Source organism: Podarcis raffonei, chromosome 3, assembly GCF_027172205.1.
Source record: "Podarcis raffonei isolate rPodRaf1 chromosome 3, rPodRaf1.pri, whole genome shotgun sequence".
In the NCBI taxonomy this organism is placed as follows: domain Eukaryota; kingdom Metazoa; phylum Chordata; class Lepidosauria; order Squamata; family Lacertidae; genus Podarcis; species Podarcis raffonei.
Genome location: NC_070604.1, coordinates 29,052,209 through 29,065,667, shown reverse-complemented (window position 1 = coordinate 29,065,667; position 13,459 = coordinate 29,052,209). Strand labels below are relative to the sequence as shown.

Sequence of the window (13,459 nt, the reverse complement as noted above, 5' to 3'; positions counted from 1 at the left end):
CGTTTATCATAATTGCCATCCTGGGTGGTACTCCCCAACTATTATCTCTTAGCACGGTCAAAATTGGCGCTTGAGGAATTCTGTTCTCAACAAGGCATATAGTAAATAGCATGCCAGTCAAACAGGTCTAACTCCACTAGTGTTAAATAATGATTCATGGGTAGATGCATAATGGGGAAATACGTACATAATGTTGAAAGGTGCACTCCTCTTTCTTGTGTATCAGTATCATGTTTCATAGGCTTCTATCACTGTCATGCTGTGCACTTGGAATTGAGTCCCATAGAACTTTGTTTCTGACCAAGCTGCGTGATACCAGAGAATAAAATTGTAGTGCTTTCTGTTTTGGGAGCTGGAAGGTACACTGGGACCTTAATACAAATGCCTGAATACACTTTGAGCACAGATGTCTGCCTTATGTCCATAAAAGAGGGCACAGATAGGGAAATAATTAAACCAAGGGCAAAAGTAATGGTTATTCTCATTCCATGGGTGGTTCTCTTGGAGCAATCTGAAGAATTATTTTGCCACACAATCCCAGCTGAATGATACCTGGCAATCTAATTGCAATGGTTATGCAAGATACATTTAAAAGTGTTTAGAAATATTAGCCTAGAAATACCGTATCTATGCAGGGATGTAATGATTCCTGCATTCTTTCAATAGTGCAACTTAAAACAAGAATATATTATTTACTTCTACAGGACAACCGTTCATGAATACGCTTTTAAAAGACGCTTGAATAAATAGAAAAATGCTGATTAAGTCTCTAAAAGCCGCTTTTATTAAACCAGACAAGTAGTTTAAAAAAGAAGAGGGGACGTGTGTATCCCTATAAATCACAAGACATTTACTAATTGGTTTATACCACTTTCACACAGCATAAACCATGTGACGCACCAGACAGAAGGCAGGGCCCAGTCTACTGACTGCCATTAACAGTTACATATACCGCCGCTTTGGTGTTTGTGGTAGCAGGTGTCTGTGTGCATAGTAATGCAGCACAGCTCAAGTTCTAGACAATGCACTGGGCCTGTATTCAGAATCACTAAATGAAAGGAGTGCTATTTGCATCCCATTCCAATCAATGGAAACTATTGATTGCATTCTACTGAATTGGATCCAGCAGTCTAGCTGCTGTGCACACTGGGCAACAGACTGTCTAATAAAGCAGTAACACATACAAAACCCCATATTTCCATAGCTTGTGTGCAAAGTGTGCACTAGGCACTGGTTATTCGTCAAGACACAGCAACGAATGCATGGTCTTCTGCTATGTTCACGGTTCTGTAGAGCAGAGGGAATGATTTAAGTATTATAGTGCTAATATTTCCCAATAGCCAAAGAGCCCAAGTTAGAAAGGTCGACTAAAACCCAATCTGTTTAGGAGTGCATATGCAAGTATTTCAACTTTTCCCAAAATATATATTTATAGTAAAAATATATATCTCCTCTAAAAATAGATCAGGAAACTGGAGGTCACACTTAAATATAAACCTTGATAAAAGTCCAAGAATGGAAATTTCAGACTCAACAGCACATTCAAGGCGAGGCTGAAAAAGCAACTTAATTTTTGGCAGGGCTGTCTTTCAGCTTGGACTTGTGGTACTTCTGCCCAATGCCATATGGCACGTGCGCAGCGATCGTACCCAGCTGCCGCGCTCCCTCTATGTGAAACATCTGATCATCAAAGAAAATATGAGGTCTGATTTTTGCCAGGACTGGTCCCTTAGGTGCCCCTGCGAGGAAGAGGGCTTCATCAATCTGCACGCCCCAGCTGCGGAGAGTCTTCAGCACTCGGGCCCCAGAACTGGCGGCGCTTCTGGCAGTCACCAGATAGGTTCTGATTGGCGAATCTAGCCGTTCGTTCTTCACGTAGAACTTCTTCTGGAGTCGTCCAAGGTCTTCCAGAAAACCTTTCAAAGGACCCTAAAGGCACAAAATATCAGAAACACATTTACCATATGGAGACTGGTGATTCAGAAGAGAACTATGAGGGTTATAAAAAGCATAAAGGACAAAAAAAAGTTTTAGCTAGAGAAAAGGTGCACAGGACATTGCTTTAGGCTAAGTTTGATCACTGTACCATATATTATTATTATTATTATTATTATTATTATTATTATTATTATTTGTATACCGCCCTATACCCGCAGGTCTCCGGGCGTACAAGATAAAATCGCAATATAAAAACACAAAATATATAATGAAAATGAAAACGAAAACAACCCAATACCCCCCCCCCCCACTTTTTAAAAGGGCACTGGATGTCAATCATCTAGTGCAGCATTGACCAAACCAAGGTTTCCCAAACTTGGGTCTCCAGCTGTTTGTGGACTAAAACTCGCATCATCCCTAGCTAGCAGGACCACTGGTCAGGGATGATGGAAATTGTAGTCCAAAAACAGCTGGAGACTGAAGTTTGGGAAACCCTGGACCTGGGGTCAAGAAGCAGTAGGTTTAAACTACCAGCTGCAGTTTCCATTAAACGTAAGAGAATGTTGCTCTAATGGTTATGGGGGTTGCTCGTGCGTAAGCTGCCGCCACTCCTGGGTAGGTGGCCTGGTTAAACCTTTCCTGGCTGGGCAGCCCCTCACTTCGTGGCTGCTCAGTCGCTGGCAGAATCCGACAGTGGGCGTTTCTTCAACCTTTTCCAACATAAAAGTTGTTTGACGCCCAGTCTCCTCCTAGCCTCCTTGCGCGGAAGCCTTCTGCGCAGGGTGGGCGTGGGTAGCGGAGGACCTGTGCTCTCTCCGCTGGTGTCCAGTGAAGAGTCTCTGAGTCTGCTCTCCACTTCCCCCATTGGCCCCCCTCCATCCCTGGTGTCGCGCTGATTTTCTTCCCCAACAGGAGACCTGCCTCTCTCCCTACTTGGCCCCTCTCCAGCATCATCGTGGAGCCTCGCCTCCTCCTCTCGTTCCGATAGCAGTTCCCTGACAGTTGGCTTCCATCCTTGTCTTTCTTTTGCAGACTAAACATTTGGATGGTTCTACCAGGGTACCCAGGATGCAGGTGGCACTGTGGGTTAAACTACTGAGCCTAGGACTTGCCGAGCAGAAGGTTGGCGGTTTGAATCCCCGCAACGGGGTGAGCTCCCGTTGCTCGGTTCCTGCTCCTGCCAACCTAGAAGTTCGAAAGCACGTCAAAGTGCAAGTAGATAAATAGGTACCACTCCAGCGTTTCCGTGCGCTGCTCTGGTTCGCCAGAAGCGGCTTAGTCATGCTGGCCACATGACCCGGAAGCTGTACGCTGGCTCCCTCGGCCAATAAAGCGAGATGAGCGCTGCAACCCTAGAGTCGGTCACGACTGGACCTAATAGTCAGGGGTCCCTTTACCTTACCAGGGTAACCAACCTTATCAGGACAGGACGTTGAAGATTTATTGTTATTCTTTTAAAACAGAATCTGTTTCCGATCTAAGATTCTTCCACAGACCTTTCCAACGCTTCTTAAGGCTTCCAATAACTTAGGGGGTAAAATTATAGCAAACGTTGACCACCATACCTGTGCCAGAGGCTTGTTCTCATTTAGTTGCTCATGCTCAAAAAACCTATCCAGGCCATGTTCTTTCACAATTATTTCAGACTCATCAGAAAACAGAACGGCGTCTCCATCAAAGGCTACTCGGAGTTGCTTGTCATCGTAAGGGACGTTTTTATTCCCAGTGAACAATGTGGCTGCAGCAATTCCTGCGGAAATATTTCAGAAGTCGTTAGGTCTGTATCTGTATCTTGTGTAAGTTGAAGGCCATTGTTATAAGAGCATAATAAAGGATCACACCTTGGTGGTAAACATAGGGGCTCATGTGCTTGATGTAGTAAACATTTTCTGGCTAAACCACTGCCTTTCTAGAGTAACTAAGGCTGCAGTCCTAAACACACTAGGAAATAAAGCCTACTGAATGCAAAAATGCATCCGATTATGCTGCAAGGCTGCATAATCGTTTGCACAATTGCTTAGGAGCAAGTCCCAGGCTGGACACAATTTGCACAATTGCTTAGGAGCAAGTCCCAGGCTGGACACAAATTCAAACTGCATTCATTTTTACGTCAACTGAGTTTGCTCAGTAGGAGGCCATACTTTCATCATTTATAATTAGGACTCATATGTAACTGAAAAACTTCCATTTTCTTAAACCCAATGGCATTGGCCCAATGAAATGGACCATCTTACTATTCTATTTCTTCATTTCTACAGACGCCTGTAGAATACTTTGGATGAAAGCCCAGAAGCACATTCTTGTACTGATATACTTGAAATCTGTACTAAGTGTAAGGCAACTGCATTCTACCACGCTGCATATCCTGGGGCTCAAAATTCAGGATGTTCCCGCTGGTCCAAAAAGACTGGTGTATGATTGAAGCAAGGAAAGAACTTGTCCACACCTTCTTCTATGGCTTCTTGAACTTTTTCAGAGTCAGCAGAAAGGTACAAATTCGTAAGGTACGCTTTTAGGTACCCGATGGGAGACTTCCCTCCAGTCATGCAGAACCTTTCAATTAGCAGGCCTGGAATGGATAAGAATTTTTATTTTTTTAAAGAATCATTTGATGCACAAGATCCACAGGTTTTCTTGCAATACAATCATGTGGAAGCTGTGTTCTCCTTTGGGAGGCATGTAGGGAGCTGGTTTAAATGGGAGAGGTGAGAGATGCTTCCAGTCCGATGTTAATTTCTCATGGTCTCTACATGAGAATCTGAAAGAGATCTGCCACACCATCATACAGGAGAGCAGCATAACAGTTATGGACTTGGCCTCCTGGAATTTGGTTGCAACCTGCTACATACAGTTACTTACCATTTAATAATTACACGGGACAAGTATTTGATTTGGTCTCGGCCACGGAGGACATTTGAATACATTTGGCTTCTCCCCAAACAATAAATTTGGGAACAGACGGCTACATCATTACGGTGGTCAGGCATGGATTGTGGTACCCCACCTGGCAACAACTCCTACCACCATGTTCCTTAGCCTGATCTATTCCACCATCCCCTAAACTTTGGATTAGTGAAAGTCACACGTAAGTGAAAATCAGATGCTGCACACAAAACCCTCAGAAAGGCCAGTCAAAATCCAATTACCTAGTCACCCCAGTGCAGGGACTGGCCCCAGCAATCACAGCCAATAGACAGGGTTGATGGGACTTGTATTCCACCAACATCTGGAAGGGGCCACAGGTCCCCCAACCCAGCCCTAGCTAGTTCATCCCAACTCTACAGCCCCCCCTTGTGATTTTTATGTCGCTCAATTCCTCCTTGCCATTTTCAATTCCATCCATGTCCTCTGTGCTCCTCCCCTAGCTTCGCAGTCCTTCCTTCACAGCTTTCAGTTGCATCGCTCCCCAAATCCAGCCCATTTTTCAAGGCCAGGGGTGGGGACACAGCAGATGCGACAAGATGGGAAAGCACAACATCATCTTGGAGAAGAGGAGATATGGAGCGAGGGTGAAACCATGTTGCTTTTCAGCCAGGTTACCAGATGTCCAACAACATTAATCTGTGGGACATTTGGAGCCAGTTATGACAGCTTCTTATATCTGGCAAGTAAATCTTGACAGGCATAACTCAAGTAATTCTTTCAGATATATCTTTAATCTAGGGCTACCCTAGCCTCTGGATTCTGCACAGAGGTGCAGGAGGAAACCCAGCCTTCTCTTGAGTTGTGTTGAGGAGGCACAACAGTGAGACACATGACAGAGTGACGGGGAAGTAGCAGCACAGCCAGATGGGCAGGAACTCAGACCTCCAGACTCACCGTAATGGTTAATGCTGTTGATAAGTCTGACCCCGACTTGAGCGTGGTTATTAGTCATAAGCACAATATCAAACAGCTCTTCATCGTCTGGATACAGCTCACGGAGTCGGGCGTTCACCAGCTCAACTGCCTGTGGATGGGCAAACATAGAGGAGTTCATGCGTTGGCTCAATTTTAGCTGTTTTCATCAGATCTTCTGACCGGGACATGTGGGAAGCCGTCTAGAAAAAGAATGCACTTGCCAGCTGAACTTCCATAAGGTGCTCTATTAATAAGCGGGCCTGCTAAATTTTGGTGCAAAAGGAACAAACCCAAACCCCACCATCTAACAGTTATGGAAGAAAGTGCGTTTTACAGTTTTCAATTTGGGCACCTGCAATTATTGATTGATTGTAAGGTTAGCTATCCTAGAGCTGCATATACCCAAGGCTGTTCAGCTTGGCATCCGTTTTTTCAGAAGAGAAACGAAATCCTTCCCAATTACTGAGCAGAATGTAGTAGACACCACCACATGCAAAAATGAAAGCAATGAAGAAAACGGGAGTGTTTACACACTGCAGAGAATGCTGCCAGTCTTGCTTTCAAAAGAGTTAGGAATAATGATGATGATAATTTATTACTTATTTATTACTTACTGGGGTTTTTCAGCCACTCTGGGTGGCTTCCAACAGAATAATAATAATGAGATAAAACATTAAATCTTAAAAAGCTTCCCTATACAGGGCTGCCTTCAGACTAAACTATGTAACTAAAGGTTACATAGTTACCCATCTCCTTGACACCCGATGGGAGGGCATTCCACAGGGTGGGTGCCACTACCAAGAAGTTTCCCTGTAACCTCACTCCTTGCAGGGAGGGAACTGCCAGAAGGCCCTCGGAGCTGGATCTCAGTGTCTGGGCTGAACGATGGGGATTGAGATGCTCCTTCAGGTATACTGGGCCGAGGTCATTTAGGGGTTTCAAGGTCAGCAACAACACTTTGAATTGTGCTTGGAAACGTACTGGGAGTCAATGTAGGTCTTTCAGGACCGGTGTTATATGGTCTTGGCAGCCGCTCCCAGTCACCAGTCTATCTGTCGCATTCTGGATTAGTTGTAGTTTCCGGGTCACCTTCAAAGGCAGCCCCACATAGAGCGCATTGTGGTAGTCCAAGTGGGAGATAACCAGAGCATGCACCACTCTGGCAAGACAGTCTGAGGGCAGGTAGGGTCTCAAAATATAGGAAGTTGCCTGATAATGGTATGAGACCATTTGTCCCTCTAGCTGCATGGTGTCTACACGGGCCACGCAGCAGCTCTTAGGAGACAGACGTTGGATACATGCAGAGCCGATGCTGTAGCAGAGCTCAAAATCTTCCATGTTGCTTTTGCCCATTGTGCACTAAGCTACTTTAAAAACACAGATCTTTATCCCAGTCTCAACAGAATGAACTATTGTAAACTGGATCATCTCTACTTTTCACTTGGTCTCGCTTAGGATTACGAGGCACAATGGGAATCAATTGTCTCCCTCAAGTTTCACTCTCAGTTTTTGGTGCGCTCATTTAGCACTCCCAGCCCCTCAGTAAAAAGTGGCCTGGAACCCCCAAACATCATTTTTGTGTGTGTTTTCAAGGAACCACCACCAGAGAAAGCAGGAGGCCATCTTTTCTATTTGCTCTAACTCTGAAAGTCTCTGTGTTTATCTGGCAGCAGGATTATGTAACATGCAGCCGGATTACTGCTTTTGGGCAGAGGAAGGGAAAGGAGAGGAAAACCGGGTGGCGGGGAGGGAGAATTGCAGCTCTGGGATGCAGAGAATGATTATATATATATATAGCCCCTACGGAACTGGACTGCTTGAGACGAAGCTGGTTTACCTTCACCAAGGCAAAAGCTGGGCCGGGCTTCAGGGTGACGTTCTCGTTCGCCTGTTGATACTCCACATACTTTTCCACGCCTTGTTCTTCGTAGATTTTCCTCTCTTCCACCATATCAAAGAGAGCCCGGGAGGAAACAGCGATGGTGATGGCGTTTTGGGGTTTCGGCTGCAGGGATGTGGGAGGGAAAATAATAATGATGATGGTAACATTATTGAGGAGACAGCCTTATGGGGGGAGAGAGTGTGTGTGCCATGGATGCAGCTAGGATTTATGCTAGGAGGGGGGCAGGCTTTAAGTGGGGAGGCAGAACCTCCGTTAGTTATTTTTATATATTTACTTGATTTAGGGGGGCAGCTGTTCCCTGCCCCCCCCCCGACTACGCCCATGGTGTGTGCGTATGTGTGTGAGAGATGGGGAGCGCAGGAAAGGTACGGGGGGGGGGGCGCATGAGAAAGAGAGATGGAGGCCAGTCTGAATTGTTTTACAGAGAAAACCAGCGAGGGGCGTGTAACCACTTGGAGCGAGGAGCAGCGGTACAAGGAAGAAAGGGACAGCCATTTAGTGGTTGGGGGAAGGAAGGACTCGCTTGCGCCATTACGCAGCCTCTCCAAGGAAGCTAGTTGATGTTGCTGTTACCCTTTGCACGCTTCCTTGGACCCCAGAGGGCGGGATCCCTTACTCCCGAGTAAAACAACCAACAACAAACCCCGTGGCCTTGCACTGCCCTTTTTTTCCCCCCAACTCACGGGCCGGGGTCTCTTAGTGGAGGCGAGGCTTTCGTAGGCAGCCTTGGCCGCTTCCCAGTCTTGCTCGGCGACGGCCACTTCCTCCTCGGAGAGAAGCTCCATTTTGCAGCCGCGCTGCTCGTCTTCTTTGTCCGGGTTGCAGCCGCTCATCCTCCGGCCTGGAGTCGCTGGCTGGGGCTCGACGGCGCGCAGCCGGCCGAAAGGGCACCCGCAAGGGGAGGGAAGCTTCGCAGAGCGCCAGGCACCCCTCGGACGCGCCGGCAACTGCTCCGGCTAGAGGGGGGAAGAAAGGGCATGCCCAGCCCTGCCTCGGGCCCCGTCGTTTCCCGTCTTCTCGGCACGCACGTCCGCGCCTCTCTCCGCCACACCCTTTGCCCCCAGGCACAGGGCGGGGAAGACGGGAGGAGGAAGCCGGGCTGCGCCTCGGAGCGCAGGTGCCTTTTCGCTCAAGCGAGAGGAGGAAGCGCCGTCGAACCGGTCGGGCGGCGATCGTGCGCGCAAAGAGGCGCGCCTTTCCTGGGTTGCAGTGGACGTTTAGGCGCGCTTAACTCCTCAGGGTTGTGTTCAGGGGGACTCGCATCCCACGACTAGGATCCGGCTGGAGATCACGCACACGCAGAGTAACAATAATGATATAATAATAATTTATTGCTTATATGCCACCCATCTGACCGGCTTGCCCCAGTCACTCTGGGCTTCTCCCAACAAAAAAGAAATAAATAGTAAAAACACAATGCAACATCACACTACTAAAAACTTCCCTGTACACAGGGCTGCCCTTGGGTGTCTTTTAAAAATCACAAAGTGACATCTGCTGGGAGGGCGGGACAATATTAGAATTGTAGAATTGTTGGGTTGGAAGGGGTCCCCAAGGGCCATCTAGTCCAACCCCATGAAATGCAAAAATCTGAGCTAAAACATCCATGACAGATGGCCATCCAACCTCTGATTTAAAACCTCCAAGGAAGGAGAGTCTACAACCTCCTGAGGGAGACCGTTCCACTGTCAAACAGCTCTTACTGTCAGAAAGTTTTCCCTGACTTTTCGTTGGAATCTCTTGTCACTCATATTCATTCTTTCATTCATTCATCCCCTGCCTACACCCATCCACATTCCATACTAACCATTCCCACAGCAAAACCTTGCAGAATGCAAGTCCTCCTGCCATGCACATAATCATCTGTCATAATTATGGGATTTTTGCTAATGATCAATAAAGAGTTTGGCTTATCTGATTTGTGAATTTGACTGTTAATTCTCCAGAAGCGGCTAAGTCATGCTGGCCACATGACCTGGAAGCTGTATGCCGGCTCCCTCGGCCAATAAAGTGAGACGAGCACCGCAACCCCAGAGTTGGCCACGACTGGACCTAATGGTCAGGGGTCCCTTTACCTTTACTCAAAGAAGAAACCTTTGACTGGACCTAAGATTTGATCCATACTTTTACATGTTTGCTGTGCACACGTCATGAAATGTGAAGTGGTGACAAATCTTTGTAGAAACTGCATTTGTCAGTAGGCTCTGAATGGCTGCAGCTCCTTTGCACAAGCCTACGGTATGTTTACAACAGTATGCCATCATCATTTTGTTATTTATATGCTGCCATTAAAAACTTTCCTGAACAGGGCTGCCTCCAGATGTCTTCTAAAAGTCAAATAGTTGTTTATCTGTTTGACATCTGATGAGAGGGCGTTCCACAGGGATGGCGCCACTGTCGGGATTCAAGCCAAAAGCCAGAGCCTCCAGCTTAGCTCTTAGTCCAGAGGAATTTGGCCACCCTCCAGGTGCCCGGCTTGAATCCTTAAGACCTCCTGCCAGCGTCTGCCGGCAGGATCAAGGAGGTCTCTTCGGCGATCCTTTTCAAACGTGAAAAGAACACACCACTCCTCCCCCAGGGAGGGGGAAAGAGACAGACAGAAATATATCTACATGACTTTATTCCTGTCTTTCAGCAGTACAGAGAAAACATGTCTGCACACTCTGCTTCCCAACACAGAGAGAGAATAATCTCCACCCATGTACTTCCAGTACAGGGTCATGTGCTGCTCTGAGGTAACATCCGGCTCTCAGAGCACTTTACAGACAGTCCCAGTTTCCCACGGGACAATCCAATAACATCAGTTTCCTGTTTACCATTCCAGCCACCTGGTGCTTGCTTCTGCATTGCTCCTTTTTCGTAACATCCTCCCCCAAAAGAATCAATGCGTGTTGCAGCAAGCAAAGCATGATCCAGAGAAGAAAACAAACAGTTGTTATACACATAACACTCCCCTGTTGTTTCAGTTCCGCCCTTGGAACTCCCCGCCACTGGTTTCCCCAGTGTACCTCTCTGGTTGTCTGGTTTCCAAGGAATGAGTGCATCTGCATTACCTTGGCTAGCAACCCCCTGTTGTGTCTTTGTCTCTGACTTAGACACAGCTCCAACCTGTCCTCGGTTGTTTACAACAGCAACACATGCAACAGCTAAGTTAGCAAACTCTTTTGAGTACCTCTTGGGTGGTTGACCCTTTGTAACTCTCTCAGACCTACGTATGAGGTGCTGATCCTCTCTGCTCACTGGTCCAGTCTCAGGACTCTTTGGAGAACTGGTTCCAATGGTAAACAGTGGTTCATCCTTCAGTTGTGAAGGCCTATCTATTGTGTGAGACTTCCTCTCAATGACTGTGACAACTGAGCTCTCCGAGCTATCAGTGTCATCACTTTCTGTACAGCTGAAATCAGTAAAATCATCATCAGAATCGTCCTCAGTGGGAAATGTGTGTACTATCACTCTCTCCTGTTCAGGAGCACTCTCTAGAAATTTTGTGAGAATCACCTGACCAGATTCAGACAAAATTACTCTGTAGAGACCCTTTTCATACCCCACAAAAATGCCTCTGGCATTCTTTACTCCACCTGGAGCTTCTGTTCTCACATGAGACCCAAAAACCTTGAAATGGGCAACAGAAGGTTTTCTGTGGAACAGTTTCTCAAAAGGAGAACTTCCCAACTCTTTTGAAACCTTTCTCACTTTCGTATAACAGTACGACATCAGAGACTCGGCCCAGTACTCATGTGGCAGATGTGAACTAAGCAATTGCGCTTCCATCCCCTTTTGCAATTCTCTGTTCACCCGTACACAGACACCCCTGTTCCACGCTTCCGCTGAAACAGAAACCTTGTGTCTTATTCCCTTCTTCTGCAGGAACCTCTGGAAATCCTGTAAAAGAAAAATCTGCTTCTCATCTGTGAATAGACAATCAATGTTAGCATCATGCATACTCTTAACTTTGTCACAAAACTCCTGAAACCTCTCCAAGGCTTCCTCTGGCTTTCTCAACACATAAACCCAGACATAGTTAGAGAAATGATCCACACACACAAGATAATATCTTGCATTGCCTCTAGATGGTTCTAGAGGACCAATCACATCAGCATACACCCGCTGAAATGCCCTGTTGACCCCGGTCTTCTTCTTGCTCACACCTGCAAGAGAAACTAGGTTAGACACAGATGAATTACATTCCATGTAATCACTTTGTGCAAAAGTCAACAAATAAAGTCCATCCTTCTGTTTGGCAGAAAGATAAAGCTCTCCATCTTTGTAGATCTCGCAGCTCTCAGCATCGTAGGACAGTTTCAGTCCTCTCTTTGCAATCTGCGAAACACTCAGCAGATTGAACTTCAATTCAGGAACCAAGTAAACATTGTTTATTGTCAAGTTCAGACTCTTTAGATAAACAGTCCCCACGCCGGCCGCTTCTAGCTCCTGACCATTGGCCTGTGTCACAGTGAAGCTTTGCTTCTTAAACGTTGAAAAGAGTTCTCTGTGTGGGGACATATGAAACGTGCATCCAGTGTCGATAACAAACGAGTTCCCAACGTCTGGCGTGGTTCCTTTCGCCATCAAAGCCTTTGCAGGTTCCACCATAGGCTTGGTATGACCTTTGCCTGACGCCTCAGGCTTTGCTGAGCGGCCCTTCGCTCCTTTTGGCTGACGTGGCTTCTTACAGTTCCGCTGAAGATGCCCAGCCTGTCCGCAATTGTAACACTGGACAACATTCAAAGCTACAGCATTCTCTCCAGTAGCTTCATCGGTGGGGGAATTAGAACTCCGTTCCTCCCTCCCCCTGTGCTTTACTTCCAGTGCAGCATGCCGGCTGTGTTCTTCTAGAACCACGGCACCCAGGGGCACTCCCCCCTTCTTGGCATCCATGCTGAATCCAAGGGTCAGCTTTACACTCAATCTCAAGCCAGTTTTCACTTTCTCAAGCCAGTAAAACTCCAAAAGTCTTTGTTTACTGCTTCACTGGCAGGCAAACCTTTGGGTTGTTTTTTTCAAAACCCTTGCACAGCTGCGCAGATACACTTTCGATTTCCCAGGCTCTTTTTAGGCCACTCAGTAACTGGCAGACGTTGCCTAGCAACCTGCTCAGGACGGAACTCCTTATCTAAACCACAGGAATTCCTGGTATGCAAGCTTGCTCTTTCAGAGCTGTTTTTCTCAAACGCAGCTTGTGAACCAGAAAATAAATCTTTCTGCGTTCATTCTCTCTTGCCCAAAATGCAGCATACCTTTTCTTGGTGCCGTTGCCTTGAAACACACTCCTCTCGGTGTCCAGCTGTCTGTTCTGTTTAGCCTCTGGCTGCAGGCAGACGCATTTCTTTATCTCCTTAGGTGCAGAGGATGGCAACGATTCATCGACCTCTCACCTCTCATGCAGATTCTCATAGATCAGATAACCATCGGTTTTCTACCAGTTGTCGGGATTCAAGCCAAAAGCCAGAGCCTCCAGCTTAGCTCTTAGTCCAGAGGAATTTGGCCACCCTCCAGGTGCCCGGCTTGAATCCTTAAGACCTCCTGCCAGCGTCTGCCGGCAGGATCAAGGAGGTCTCTTCGGCGATCCTTTTCAAACGTGGCTCTTCCTTGTGAACACACCACTCCTCCCCCAGGGAGGGGGAAAGAGACAGACAGAAATATATCTACATGACTTTATTCCTGTCTTTCAGCAGTACAGAGAAAACATGTCTGCACACTCTGCTTCCCAACACAGAGAGAGAATAATCTCCACCCATGTACTTCCAGTACAGGGTCATGTGCTGCTCTGAGGTAACA

The 13,459-nt window shown here is 46.9% G+C and overlaps 1 protein-coding gene across 1 annotated transcript; it reads right to left on the bottom strand.

Annotated features, from left to right (window-relative positions):
* Positions 1-761: 761 nt before the first annotated feature.
* On the bottom strand, positions 762-8,892 carry NT5C1B (5'-nucleotidase, cytosolic IB). The gene is made up of 6 exons (XM_053380910.1): positions 8,365-8,892; positions 7,616-7,783; positions 5,758-5,887; positions 4,385-4,507; positions 3,504-3,688; positions 762-1,929 (listed from the first exon to the last, which is right to left on the bottom strand). The coding sequence occupies exons 1-6, from the start codon at positions 8,512-8,514 to the stop codon at positions 1,567-1,569; spliced, it is 1,119 nt and encodes a 372-aa protein (XP_053236885.1). The 5' UTR covers positions 8,515-8,892; the 3' UTR covers positions 762-1,566.
* Positions 8,893-13,459: the final 4,567 nt, after the last annotated feature.

What these genes read in the sequence shown, in the direction of transcription:
- NT5C1B (XM_053380910.1), bottom strand. Translation starts at nt 8,514, where the DNA reads ATGAGCGGCTGCAACCCGGACAAAGAAGACGAGCAGCGCGGCTGCAAA. An exon ending in CAGCTTTTGCCTTGGTGAAG is followed by an intron (nt 5,888 to 7,615) that starts GTAAACCAGCTT and finishes GCCCATCCACAG; the next exon opens with GCAGTTGAGCTGGTGAACGC. An exon ending in CAACAGCATTAACCATTACG is followed by an intron (nt 4,508 to 5,757) that starts GTGAGTCTGGAG and finishes TATCCATTCCAG; the next exon opens with GCCTGCTAATTGAAAGGTTC.